We start from the raw sequence: 14,445 nt of genomic DNA on the forward strand, positions 1-14,445 counted from the left end.
ATGCAGGTATCAAATTTACGCCAGATTAGTTACTGCACAGTAACGCATATGTAGATGCCTTACTGTGTGGTAACACTGGTGGATTGACTTGGGACTTACCTTAGTCCCAAGTCAGTCCACACACAGCATTAATGCCCTTTAATACCTGCATGTGTCAATGCTGGCCTATTCCCACTTAGTGCACAGTAACTTAGTCCACAGTAAATTTAAGATGGCTAAAATACATGTGTAGACACGCCCTGTGAATGGCACCCCACCTGACCAGTTCCCTGGCCGTGAGCTCCCCTGCTGCACCATATCACATGGGAGCTCTGGCTTATTACCTGCCCTGGCATTTGGGCTGTGCCACTCTACCCTGCTCCCTGCCCATGTGGGCATGCAGCAGAAGCTGGAGTTGTGGGGGAGGGGGAGGCCCTGAGACCTCAACTGTTGCTGCAGCAGGAGTGATAGAGGCAGCAGCAGCTGGTGGGAGCCTGTGGGCCACACAGTCCCTTCTGGGCCACATGAAGCCTACAGACCACTAGTGGGACCACCTTGAATTAAAGGAAGTGGCAAATAATCCCAAAGGAGCAGAATTAGAATAGAGCCGTTACATTCCATATTTTAACATGCTGCGTCTTTTTCATTGCTTTTCTTGTTTCTTTTTGCAGAAAACGTATAGCAGTCCACTCCTTTCTGTAATGAAGACATTTGCTATGATGCTAGGAGATATTAATTATCATGATGCTTTCCTTGGTCCATTGCTAAGTAATGAATTGCCTTATCCCTTCCTGAGTTATACAGTTCTTATTATCTTTACCCTGCTTATTCCAATTCTACTTATGAACTTGCTGGTAAGTATTTTAGTCATAAAAATCAGGAGACTGTGAGAATAGATGCTTATATGCAAAATTATCACACACAATTTTTTTTGCTGACTTGCAACAGTTGTGACTTTTCAAATGAAATATTGGGATATTGTTTTTCCACTTCTGTGTCTTTTATCTTATTTCCTTTATTTTACTACCCAAACCCAGTGTCTTGGCATTGTTATTACAGCAGAGTCCATGTTGAGTATATTTTTAGGGCCAGATTATTATCGCTTTTATGTAACTTCAGGGTGTCTGGTGTGGGGATGCAGGAAGCCAAGCCTTCTGCACCTATCCCTTAATGCTAGTATCTATACTCAGTGGAGTGCAGAATACCTGTTCTCCTTCTTCCCATGTGGCATACCAGGGAGAGAGAAGTTGTACCAGCCTAATGGATGGAGCATATTGTATTACCTACCTATTTTTACTGAGAAGACTAGAAGAAACTGTTCATGAGCACCTTCTGTTCATGCCTTCCTCCTATTCCTCCTGGACTGATGAGGCTTTATACAGATTCCAGTGCAGGGCCCAAATGCCTTGATCTTGCTGTAGTGTTTTACAACTGGATATTGTTACAGGCATAGGCAACTAAACCATTTTTTCAAAAAAATGAAAGCAAATTGTCTAAACAGATCAGAAGGAGTTGTACCATTTACATCCACTGGCAATTGACTAAATGGTAGGATTTATGTAAACATAAGGGATCGACTAAAACAACTAAGTTTGTAGGAAATACCGTTCCTATATGATCATGAGCAGTATCAAAGTGAATTTTCTAAATACTTTTAAGTTGCATAGTGCTGGTCTGGTCCTGCATCATCTGAAGTAAATATAAGTTTTACTATTGATATTAATAGAAATAGCACCATATAATTTTAAAAGTGTATATATTTTTAACTGTTGCTGAAAGTAGTTATTAATGAAAGTCAAATAGTTTGCTAAGAAAAATGAAAACAAAGTGCACAAAAACATGTGTGTTTACTGTTTTAGAGTTTAGTTATCACAATATAATTTAGTGAGTGGGTTTTGGGTGATAAATATCACTGAGGAATATAATTTAAACCACCCAGTATAAATAATTAGGTAACTAAAAAAGCTCTTTGCTTCTGTGTTGTACTTTTAGATTGGTTTGGCTGTTGGAGACATTGCTGAGGTGCAGAAATACGCTGCACTCAAAAGGATCGCAATGCAGGTTAGCAGTGTATCTTAGTGGTTTCATTCACTATACGGTATGAGATCCAAATAATAAAGGTTTAAACATAGCCTTGAAATTACTGAGTTTTTGTACAACTAATATCCAAGCCCTCTAAATGTGTCTTTTACTTTTGGTTCAAGTTATATCATTTTCCTTATCCTTAAGGTAACCCTATCTTTATGTTTCTCTATAAACTAGATTGGTTGACATTGGTATTCCATCCTAAATCCTAGCTGGCAGTCATTTATATCACTGTAAAAATCCTTATAGGATCAAAGGTAAAAAAATGAATACTTTTAAGAAACTGTGACTAGCCAGTAGCCAAACAAAAAACCCCTAATACTTGAAATACGTTATCTTGCTTTTTTAAGGGCAAAATCTATTCACCTGACAGACAGCACAAGAAGATCTGAGAGATGGCAGATGCAATACAGAGATATCATATATTTGAGGCTCAGTCACAGGCTGTGTCTTGAGACACGTTATATAACAGCCAGTGTCAAATAGGGATTCGGTCCAAAAAACTGAATTGCAACATAGGTGGAATATAGATGTCTAAGTCCATACAAGTGATCCACATAGCCACTTCTGATTGTTTTCTCTGGAAAACTCACATAGATGCCTAAAATTCTGCTACAGTGAATGCCCAGAGGCTCTGCCATCTTGGCACTGCAGAGCATATTGGCACCCCTTTCACCCCTAAACATTAGTGGAACTTGGAGAGTTGAGGGAGGTATCAAGCTTCTGTGCCAGTTTAGAGCCATAATGTCAGTCCACAGAGAACCCGCACACCTGCCGCCACCACAGCAACAGTTTGTGGAATTTGTGCTGAGACAGGAGTAGCCCCTACCACTGCCACAACTGCAGCAGTTAAGTGAGGTGGTAAGCACTCACTTCTCCCTCTGTACCACTCAGAATGCCAAAATTCAGTGCCACATGGGATTCACCAGTTAGATGTATGTGCATCCAAGTTCCCTTAGGGGGCTGATTTGGAAGGCATGTCGCTGGCCTTAGATTTGGTACAATGCATAGCAGTAGCATTCATTCAGACTTTAGAGTATCTGCTCTGGAAGTGGGAGACCTGAGCTCTAGACTTTCCTCAGCACCTATAGCTCAAACCCACATCTCCCATTTTCAATTTTTTCTAGCTGTCAGGCTAGGGCAGGAGAAGGGACCTGGGGCAAGAGGAAGCATGCCTCTGTACTCCAGTAAAAGAGTGCTTTCCTTGGGGGCAGAGGTCTTGGTGCTGGTTGCTGTGCTCAGGATTCCTTATGTTTTGAATTAAAAAGTGATTGGATAAAATACAAAAACAGGAGCAGGGCTAGAGCCTCACTCCCTGGTTAGAGTCCCACTCTCAGGTTAGAGTGAAGCTACAGTTATGCTCTAGCTTGACTGTCTTTCTACAAATCTTGCATTCCTTTCTACAGAATAAACCAACTTAAACAAGAAAGTTGGAGAGTGCCTGTCACAGCCTTGCTTCTTGGCTAGCAGTTAAGACTAGGAAGTAGGAGATGTGGGTTAAGTGACCTGGAGTGCACGCCGAAGGGCATGTCCAAGGCAGACAGCCTCAGAGGAATTCTAGCTGTTCATTCAGTGCCACTCTAAAAAAGCTGCATTGCCTAATTTTCTGGTATTTGATATGTGCAGAATGGGTGCCATTGCATGGGGGATGCTCCTTAGCAGCATTCTTGGGCTGGGCACAAGCTCTTGGCAGCTAAGTTCCAGAAATGTTTTTAATTGTGAATCCCAGTCATAGAGGTTCATAACTCAGGGCTGCCATTTGTGCATGGCAGGAGGCACAATTTTGGGCTCAGAGATCAGATCCTAATCATACCTTTTCTACTTGCTAGTGCAGGGGGAGCCTGGGATCATGAATGCAGGCTCTCCTTGCACCAGCAAATTGAAAGCCTGGGGGACCTGTCCCATCGCTGGGATCAACAGTCAGCTGATTGTCAGCCACAGGTCCATTTGAAGGCAACCAGGGACTTTAAAGTCACCAGGTGCAGAGTTTAATGTCACTGATAGGGAAAGCCCTTCAGCTCCCCTTGCTGGGAGCTTCTGATCCCCCATGCCTGGCAGCCCCATTGGAACTGCAGGGCACTGGGTTTAAAGTCCCCAGTGCGGGAAGTCCTTCAGCTCCTGCCTCTGAGAGCTTCATCCCCCATGCAACCCCACTGGGGCTGCTTAGCTCAGGGGTTTAAAGTCTTTGCTGGGGAAGTCCACAAGGCAGCCCCATTCTCAGTTGGAGAACTGTGCCCACTTGATTTCCACAGTGGAAATATGCACAATATGTGGTTGTCAGATATGAAATAAAAGTTGACAATTGCATCCTCACCCTGTCTAGACTTTCTGCTTCCCTAAGGCTGTAGAATTGGTAGAAGGAACTGTAGAATTGGAAAAAGGAACTGAGATGGTTGAAAGTGTGTAACACTTTTTCAGTGTCTGTTCTGGACATTCAGGAAATCAATGCTATGAGGAGGGAGGTGCTTGTGGCCTCTTTTAACTCCACATTTGGGAAGATTCCAAAAGCTTTGCTGAGTTGAAGTCGATATCCCAGAAATGGGACTATACAGAGACAATATACTTGAATAACTCAAATTTATGATGAGTAAATTTATGCTCTTTTGATGCTCATGTAACAGAAAATTATGTACTAAATTGACTTCTGTGAAACTTATTTTAAGACTTCACTTTGGGCTTAACACCTTAAGGAGTGAGACATTTAATTTATTTTGCTAAAGATACAAATAACTAAAAGCAGAAGTTTAGGATGAAATGTACAGGCAGTTTTTGAAGAAGGTACATATGCTTTGCACTTGTTTAGCAGTCAGAAAATTAAAAACAGACTGTATTTTGAGGTCTAACAAAATATATAAAATTCTTACTGAACAATACAATCTTTGTCAAGTTTTACAAAATCATGACATAACAGTGCTGTTACTGAGAAAATGAATTTATACAGTATCACTTCTTTTTAAAGAACCAGGTGTGCATGTCTGATATTTCCTTAGAAGTTTAAAAATGAATTAAGGGAACTCGTTGCCCTGTTTGGCTTTTGTACTCTGCAGTGGCAATGCAAACAGATAGTGAAGCCAAAGGAGAATTCTTCTTGGGTTAGACTTTCTGCAAGGTATATTCAGCTACTCTACAGGGACCTTCTCACAAACCAATGTTTGGCACGTCAGGACCAAAGCCAAAGCCATCTACACATGCACTTAGCTGGGGAGTAGACTAATTAGCTGTGGAGTAAAGCGTCATTGTCTACATGTGTTGGTATTAGGTCGCTGTATACTAAATAATGCCACAGTAAGATAGTACTGCCCGGGACAATACTATCTTATGCAGGGTAATTTGTTGTGATCAAACATGTGTAGACATTGACCGCAGCTGTAAATTGTGCCCAGACAGCTAGGGCCAGACTCCTGTATGCTGCCTAGCCACACGACTCTGCAGCACCTTTGTTCCCCAGTACTGTCCCTACCCCTCGTCCTATGCCAGCCCAGGTCTGTTCTCCCCCAGCTCAAATTACTGCTGTCTGAAGCACACATGTAGAGACTGGGTCCAGGAGTAATTTACTCCAGCTCAAACTGCTGCAGACTTGATTGTTTCACATTAATTGCACATGTAGATGCACCCAATAATTACTGTTTATCTGCTTACTGGTCTCATTTCCCACAACAGTGAAAAGTATCAGCCTCCAACCAACTCCACATTTCAGACTGCAGTGTGTGATACCCAACCTAGCTTTAAATGAGCTGGGTCAGATGAAGTAATTAAGCATTTTGTCCTCCTGAAAAGTGAGATGAATTAGCCTATGTGGAGGGCCATGCTGTTTCTAGTTAGCTCACTCATTTAAATCTAGCCTGGTTATCTTGACATTACACTACAGTTTGCATTGTGGACATCCCAGTAATAATAAAGAGGGCATAATGAGAAAGTAATTTGTATAATCAGAATAATGGATTTTTATGTACATAGATTATTGTATTATACTGTACTTGAATTTTTTTATTAACTAGTACCCTATATGCTTATGTGTTTAGGTCAATCTTCACACAAACTTAGAGAAGAAGCTGCCATATTGGTTCCTAAGTCGGGTAGACCAGGAATCAATCACTGTGTATCCAAATAGGCCACGATACTGTGGGTTTATGGTAAGTTTTAATATATTGCAGAGTATATTTTTTTACAGGTTGCAAAAAACCAAATACTAGTGCTGACATGCATTTAGGTCTCTGTTGTACACTTTTTGAGGTCAATAGGAGTTTTTTGATTTATTTTTCTCAGTGCAGAATTATCTGCTAAAGCAGATAATTATTTTCCCTCACTGAAGTACAAAACAAAAATCTTTCACAGACATAAGTGGGTTCTCATGCTTTCCATAACAAAAAATAAAATAGTAGTCAACTGATTAATTGCAACCTCTTTTTTTTTTCAAATATAGTTAACTCATGAGTTGTCATAGATATGTAACTATATCAGAAACTAGGCAGACTAGCAAAGAAGCCACAGATAAAATAGAAAAACGCCACATTTTGTTATGACCAGTAACAAAGAATATATTTTTAAACATTGAAGAAATGAATTATTTCCCTGGTAGAATAAAGTTGACCATGTGTTGGGTCAAACACATTTTTCAAGCCAAAGCTATAAAGGTAGTAGATTATAGCCTTATAAGAAGGGCTCATTGCAACCTTAAGTATGGGATGGAAAATTGCAGCTTCTCCAAAATGTATCTATTCACCTGGGTTTTATATTATGCTCATCACTAATATTTTCAGACTGCAGTCTGATACATTTTCCCCATGTTTAGAGTGTGTTCCAGTATTGCTTTGGCTGTGAAGACAATACCACAGATACACACAGCACTGACTCCACTTTAGAACTGGAAGTTCTAAAGCAGAAATACAGGTATTTCTATTGTGTTGCTTTATTTCTGTGCTATGATGTAGAAGCACCCCTTCAAACTTGTTCTTGGTTAATTGCAGTATCATAACATGGCATGTTGTATTCAGAAAGTGGATTAAACTAGGTAGTAAGGAGGCACTCATATTCCTGAATAATTCTATCTACACATGGAGTTCTACAGTAAGAGGTATTACACTTGAAATTCATACCCTACCTTAAACCTTAGTTAATTTTCAACCACAGAAAAGCCCTGCTTGACTCTTCTAGTGCACACAATGCTTTCAGTAGTTCAGGGACTTGAATTTAGGAATTCCAAACCCCAGGCTAATGCCAAAATACAAGCAATTTATTCTTCAAAATAAAATCACTGACTTATTCTTAGGCATTTGTTAGAAATAAACAGTGTTCTTTTGCCTAAATGATCTTATCAACGTGTCCATAAGAGTAGGCTTTACAATACATCTACATAAAGATGACTTCAAATTTAAGACAACCTCCCAAATAATTAGAGTCTAGACATGGAAAATTATACATTTTTAAAATTATAACAGAATTATAATTTTCCACATATAGAATAATTATTGGAAGGTCAACTTAAATTCATCCACTCCACCACTGCAGTGGGGAAAGCAGAAGCAGGTGGCAGGTGGCTTGACCCCTCACCTCTTGACCCACTGCCCTGGGTGCCTGTGCCTATCCCTCTGCCACCTGTCCGCCTTGCTACTTGTTCTCTCCTGCCTCTTCCCCAGTACCTGACCCACTGGTGCCTGCCCCCCTGGATTCTCCCCTCACCTCTCCTCGGTGCCTGCATCTCTGCTGTCTGCCCTGCTCGGTACTTGTCCTTCCCACCATCTGTTCCCCTGCTGCCACTTATCCTGTGTGGCCACTTTGGCTCCAATTCTGGCCCTGGGCACAGAGCAGCTCTGGTCCTGGCCAAGTTTGATGACAGCAGTGGTGGTAGTACCTCTGACCCAGGGCCTAGTCCAGTGCCAGAGCTGGAGCTGGAGTCACTCTGTTGCTGCTTCATAGTCTCTACCCTGCATATCCCTCCAGCACCACATGGTCTCCCTTGAACTCCCCCACCATGTGACCCTTCCCCCACTGAGTAAGCAATTCCAACCCCAGTCAGGAAACAGCAGTGGTGGTGGCTTCAGCCCCAGCATGACCCCATCCTCAAATCCAAGACAAGGCTTCCCCCCGCCCCCCTCACTGTGTGGAATGCCACCTCCCCTCCCAAAACCCTAATCTTGGTTCTGAGTAAATATAGTATGTCTACAGTAGGCTTGTCCAACATACGGCCCGTGAGCCGACATGTGGCCTGCCAAGCCATTTTCTGAGGCCCAAGGTCCCTCACTCAGGACAGATGGGTGGGGGAGGGGAGCTCCTCACCCCCGTGGGGCCGGGCTTGCGTGACCTCCCACGTCACGTGAGCTAGGTCCTGCTGCTGCCCCAAGGGCTGCGCGATGTGGGGCTGCCCCAGCCGCACCTGACAGGATGAGCTGAGGACAGCACCCGCTTTTACTTGTCTCCAGCTCAGCCCCTTGCCCCCAGCGTCCTGCCCGCCTCCTGGGACCCGCCGGGCTCAGCAGCTGCGGGGCAGGGCAGGAACAGGGCGTGGTGCCCACTGCAGGCAGTCAGCAGGGCAGCCCGGGGGGTGGGGGGGTCCTCGGCAGGCAGGGTCCTGGTGTGACCTCTACAAAGCGAGGTGGCAGGTGCTGGTGTCCACCTGGTCCCGCACTCTGGGCTTGCAGTGCTGAGGCCACCGGGGCTGCATGTGCGGGCGACCGGGCACCATGGTGAGCAGGGCTGTATGGGTGGGCAGACGAGGGGCTGCAGTGCAGCAGCCACCTCACTCTGGCCCCGCTCAGGCAGCACTGGCTCATGGGGCTGCACTGCTCGGGAGCGGCCCCGGGTGGGGAGGGGGGATTGTCACTCTCTGCAGCTGGGCTGGGTGCTGCTTTCCTGCTGTGGCAGCTGCCTGCGCTCTCCTGGGGGCTGTTTGCCTTCACCTCAGGGAACCGCGGAGGAGCAGAGTGGCCCATGTTCCCCCGTGGCCTTCCCCCACCAGGAGCTGCCCTGGGCAGACCAGGCCTGAGACCCTGCTAAGCTGGGAACCAGCTTTGCTCCTGCAGTTCTGCCGTCCCCTGTCTCACGCATTGGCTGGGCCCCAGCCACATCTGCCCGAGCGCTGCCAAGACTTTGGGCAGCAGTGTTGCTGGTGTGGGCAAGACCTGGGGAAGCAGTGACATAGATGGCCCCTTGGCCTGCATGAGAGCTCTGGCTACATTGGTTTGGTCACATATTTTAACACAGCTGTCAAATGTCTTCTGGGGCTGCCTTCAAATGGTGGTCGTAGTAGGCAGAAGGGGGGCTCCAGCTGTTGGGATGGCTGGTCCAAGACATCATTTGCTGTAGTTTGTCACTAGCTGAGCACAGGTGGGGGTTTATGCCAGCTTTGCCTTATTTCAGGCTTGTCCAACATACGGCCCGTGGGGTGATAAAATATGAATATGGCTCGCCAGCCCACTGGGTGATAAAAAGTTCATGATCCAGCCCCACATTCAAAAAGGTTGGACACCATTGGTCTACAGGAATGCATTGAGTCTTTTATGTAGTAAAGTGGGATTTTGCCCGCAGAGCTGGAATCAGGAATACTGCAAAGATCTGATCCTAAAATTAGACAGTTGTAAAAACTGGATGATTTTGCCCCCTTCAAAGGCTGGCTCTAAATGAAGTTGGTAGGGTATTTCTCTAGCTTTTCACCCCTTCTAAAAGACTAATTTGCTTGCAGTATATGTGATATTATTTATTAAGTTAAAAAAAACCATCATGAAAACTAGTCCAACTATTGAGAGAGAGGATTCTGCATGGAGATCAAGTTAGTGTTCCCTCTGGTATAAACAATCTCAAAGGTATATTTTGAGAACCTTCAGCAGGTTGTGGGGTTGCTTTCTGGAAATGGACCCCATTTTGCTAATGGGTTTCTAAAAAGATTGCCAATGGTAATGCACACAACAAATTGCATTATGTAGGCATGATACTAATTGATATTACTGTTGGTAGTCCCTTTAGGCCAAATATGGATTGTTATTTAGGTGTCTAGTGGGATTTGGGTTACTAGGCACTCTTAAAAATCCCACTAGGCATTTTTGGTTACATCTGAACACCCAGAGTACCTGTTTGGCTCTGAACACCCAGAGTACCCTCACCACCTCAGTTCCAGGGACAGAGTCTGTGGGCTAGGGCTTAGCTCTTGGCAGAGGACTTATGACATGCCCTATATGTCTCTGGATACATAAATAGCTTTACAATTTTTTATCTTGGTGGGACTACTTGGGTGAGTGAAAAATAGTTGTAATTCTATTTCAGGATAGGGCTGATCACTATTCTTACATTGAAATGTATGGCATGGCTTTATATGGACACTACAGCAAGAAGTTTGGGGGGTTAATTCAGGTTAAAAATGTGCCCCCCATCCCCTCCCACCCCCAGATGAACAACACCCCTGGAGAACCAATCCTGCCACCCCAGTCTCCCCCACCCACCCCACCACCCTGACTGACTTTGGTCAGCTCCTGGCACCAGTGAACACTGGTCAAACTGGCACCAGGAGCAACTTGTGGGATCAGAGGGTTTGGTGGGCTTGGAGGGAAGGAGGGAGCAGGGCTGTCTGACCTGTGTGGAGGGATGTTTGCCTGTTTGGGTGGGGGAGGAGGGGCTGGGGGGCTAAAAATACCCTGGTGCTGGAGGTCATAGGAAAAGCACAGCCTCAAGGCTGGGGCCAGCAGCTGGGCTGTTCCTGCCCTGGAGCTGCGCTCAGGGCATGTATAAAAGTTCAGTTAGATTGGTCTAGCTGTACCCAATCTAACTTAGCGCACCTCCAAGGTACAGTTAAATTAGATCACATTGGCCATTTTTGACTGATCTAACTTTCCTGGAACTTATCTACAGTTTGCATTTAGATCGACCTAACTAGGGATCTATGTGGAAGGTCTGCACATGGACAAACTAAGTTAGATTGGGCGTCCATTTTTAACAAGATCTAACGTTCCTCTAATGTCCCCAAACATCTGTAGTATCCTATATGTCTTTTCTCAAGCCACATGCTATGCTATTCATTTTCTCCCTCATCTTTTCTGAAATGGGAACGAACCATGGCTTGAGATATTTAATATGTATTCTAAAGAACATTCCTTGTTGGCTGGGGACTGAGCGCAATTACTTAATAGATCTTTTGCATCTCTAATATTTATGACTCTGTGAAATATCCTGAACTATCAGAAATGTGTGTGTACATATTTTCTTTCCTTCTTTTTTTAGGCTTAAAGATATATCAACACTCTTGGAAAGGCAGCATGACCTTATTAAGTTGATCCTACAAAAAATGGAAATAGTATCAGAAGCTGAGGATGAAGACAGTAATGATTTATTTCAACAAAATTTTAGGAAACAGCAGTTAGAAAACAGGAACAGTAAATGGGATACTGTTTTAAAAGTTGTAAAATCAAAAGGAGCCTAACTCTAGCACAAGTGAGAAAAACAGTGTCTCTTAACAAGGATATTGCATGATGTATGTATGTAAAATAGTTTCTCTTCAGGTTGTCTTCTCTTAATGCCTCATGTAAAATCTTAATGAGATTTATCATATACTCCATATAGAACATTTACCTAATTAGGGCTTACATAGAATACAGGCAACCTCTTAGGTTTTGCTGTTATGAATATATTTGATTATCAATCTAAGTGGTGGTAATTCTTCCAATAATCTGCTGGGGATAGAGAAGAAAAGGAATAATTTTTTGTAGTTTAGTAAATAGGAACCTAACTTTTAGTGAATTCTTTGTGGGGTCTGCTGAGTAAGGACTGCAGGATCAGGCCCTGAAAGGTAAGAAGTAAATGTAAGATTGTGAATATACTATGCAACCATAGGGCCAGATTTGGCATCCCATACATGTATGCTAATCCCAAATGCTAGTAGCTCCAAAAGCAGTTAGTCAAACTAACACACGGAGAAATGAGCAGTAAACATTTGTCATTTACACATTATACTGCTTCTGTTTTCATTCTTCCCTGAATAGTTAGCATTGATCTTGCTAGTTTAATCCAGGGCTTCTTAGTAGCTGGGGCCTATATGCTGCAGGGCCCATACCAGTATGGACTATGACCACCCTCACCTGCCTGGCTTTCCTACCACCACATAGTTGGGCTGCTCCACCCCAGTAACTGCTTGACTCAGGGCTCCCCTGCTGCACTGTGCCATAGGCTCCCCTGAGACTTCAGGCTGCACTGAGCCTTGCAGCCCTGCTCTGTCTCACTTCCTGGGGAAGGGGCAGGAACTGAAAACCAGAGAAGGTAAAGGGAGCCTGGAGATCCCAGCTACAGCAGCAGCCAGAACAGTGAGGGGAACAGCAGCCAGGAGGAGCCCAGGAACGACAGAATAATCCTTCGCAAGCCGCTAGTTGGACAGCCCTGGTTTAATCCAAACTGTCTCTGTTATTTATTTACAGATGTACTGCATTATGTAGTGTACAGCAGTATACAAACATGTATACCATAAACATGAATTAAGCAGTTGTATTTTAATTTTTCAGAAATGATGCTAATAAACTGCTTATGCGTGGATCTGTTTGTATCATGTTTTTCTTTTTGTATGTTGTTTTTCTTTGTTTTCACTTTTTTTTCCCCTTCAGTTCAATATATTACTTTTAGTCCCTGGCCAAAACTTTATTCATTCATTAAAGAACAATAAATGGTATCATTCAATTAGGTACTGGAATGATATAATACAACATAGAGCCCATTCATCCATTGAAAAGGCAGAAAGCCATAATGTAAGTTAGTGGGGATGTCTATACATGTATGAATGTGCTGTAATTATGGTACATTAATTATAGTACCTGTACTAATAAGTACTAACTTAATGCGATGTAATTGGTGCTACTGCTCAGTAGCACTGGTGCACATCTTTTATGTGATGCTGATGCACAGTAGACTAATTCTACTGCATATTAGCACATTTGTATGGCTTTCACCATGATGCACTAATGCATAGTAGAATTGGTCTACTGTGCTTTTAGTGTCTTGTGTTGATGCGACCAGTGAGGTTTTTCTAGAAAATGCCAGAAGTAAGGTAGCATTACACAGAGCATAGTTTCACTGTGGGAGTGCCACCTCACTTAGCTCCATCACAACAGAGACCAGGTGAAAAAAGGACTCATGGCTCTAGGAGTAGAATTCACAAACCTAAGTGAGCCATCTTAATTTTCCAGTGCACTGTACTGAGAATTTAGATGTCTCATAATGGGATTCACACTAGCTATTACACCTTGAGTGGGGGATACCCAAGTCATCCGACAAGAAATGCTGATAAAAGGGTTGTGCATTAAATCCTTCTCTTCTGGATGTAGGTGACCATCTACAGCCAAGAGCTAGGTATTTATTTGACTGAGATTCATAACCTGAAAACAAATCTGAAACTGGAGCACTGAAATTATCTGTAACTTCCCGTGTCTTTCTCCCTAGTGTCGTATATTTGGGTTCTTTAAGAACCTCGCTGTGGCTCCTTGGGCTGTACAGCCAGACTATTGGGAGTGGCCTCAGGTCAGATCCCCGTGGGTCTCACCTGCCACGTCTTTGATGATAAGGAGTTTCCAATCGGAAGGACAATGTTTGTCCTTCTGATTCCAATTCAAATGGAGACAGCCTCAGGGACACCTGCAGGGCGTCTCTCAGCACAAAGAGGAGAGGTATCAGGATCAAGTCCCACCTCCTCGGCTCATCCTGGGCACATCAGTGCAATGGGCATTTAATTGTGCCATTCAGGCATTCTACCATCCCATTAGTTTGTGGGTGGTCCACCAAGGTGTGGAGTTGCCATATCCTCAACAGTTGACACATAGCCTGGATGGCCCCAGACTTAAAATTCGTCCCCTGATCTGTAATTATTTCTCTCGGTACTCCCACCCAGGACACCCATTTCAACAACTCTTCTGCAATTTGCAGGGCCATTGACGATCTCAATGGTATTGCATCTGGGGTAGCGTGTAGCATAGTCAACGATCACCAATACATACTGGTGCCCGGCGCTACTCTTTGTCAGGGATCCTACTATATCTAGCACTATTCTGTCAAAGGGGACCTTGATGAGTTGCGTTGGTTGTAGTGGCGCCCATGGGGGCTGTCTCCCTTGGACCCTTTGACATTCTGGACAGGCCTTGCAATGCCATGTGATGTCCTCCCTCATCCCCAGCCAGAAAATCCACTGCCCTATCAGGGATGCCGTCTTGTCTGCCCCAAGGTAGGCGCCCATTGGGCTAGCATGCACCAACCTACACACCCTCTTGCAAAGCCTTCTAGGGACTACTAGCTGCTGGGTCCACTCTTCTTGGACTGGGCACTTTTTTACTCAGTATAACAGACCCCTATGTATCCAAAAATATGCTTCACTTAAGTCCATTCTAGGTCGCATGGTTTCTTCCTCTACCCAAGCAACCT

At 44.0% G+C, this 14,445-nt stretch overlaps 1 protein-coding gene across 1 annotated transcript in view; it reads left to right on the forward strand.

Moving 5' to 3' along the window:
- Positions 1-11,470, forward strand: part of TRPA1 (transient receptor potential cation channel subfamily A member 1) — a 79,090-nt gene extending 67,620 nt beyond the window's left edge. Inside the window, exons 24-27 of the mRNA XM_006015312.1 lie at positions 1,972-2,040; positions 6,087-6,197; positions 6,857-6,954; positions 11,272-11,470. Coding sequence (XP_006015374.1) covers positions 1,972-2,040; positions 6,087-6,197; positions 6,857-6,954; positions 11,272-11,470 — 477 coding nt within the window. The remainder of the gene's footprint in view (positions 1-1,971; positions 2,041-6,086; positions 6,198-6,856; positions 6,955-11,271) is intronic.
- The last annotated feature ends 2,975 nt before the right edge of the window (positions 11,471-14,445 follow it).

The sequence above is a fragment of the Alligator sinensis genome, unplaced genomic scaffold (genome assembly GCF_000455745.1).
Source record: "Alligator sinensis unplaced genomic scaffold, ASM45574v1 scaffold71_1, whole genome shotgun sequence".
In the NCBI taxonomy this organism is placed as follows: Eukaryota; Metazoa; Chordata; order Crocodylia; family Alligatoridae; genus Alligator; species Alligator sinensis.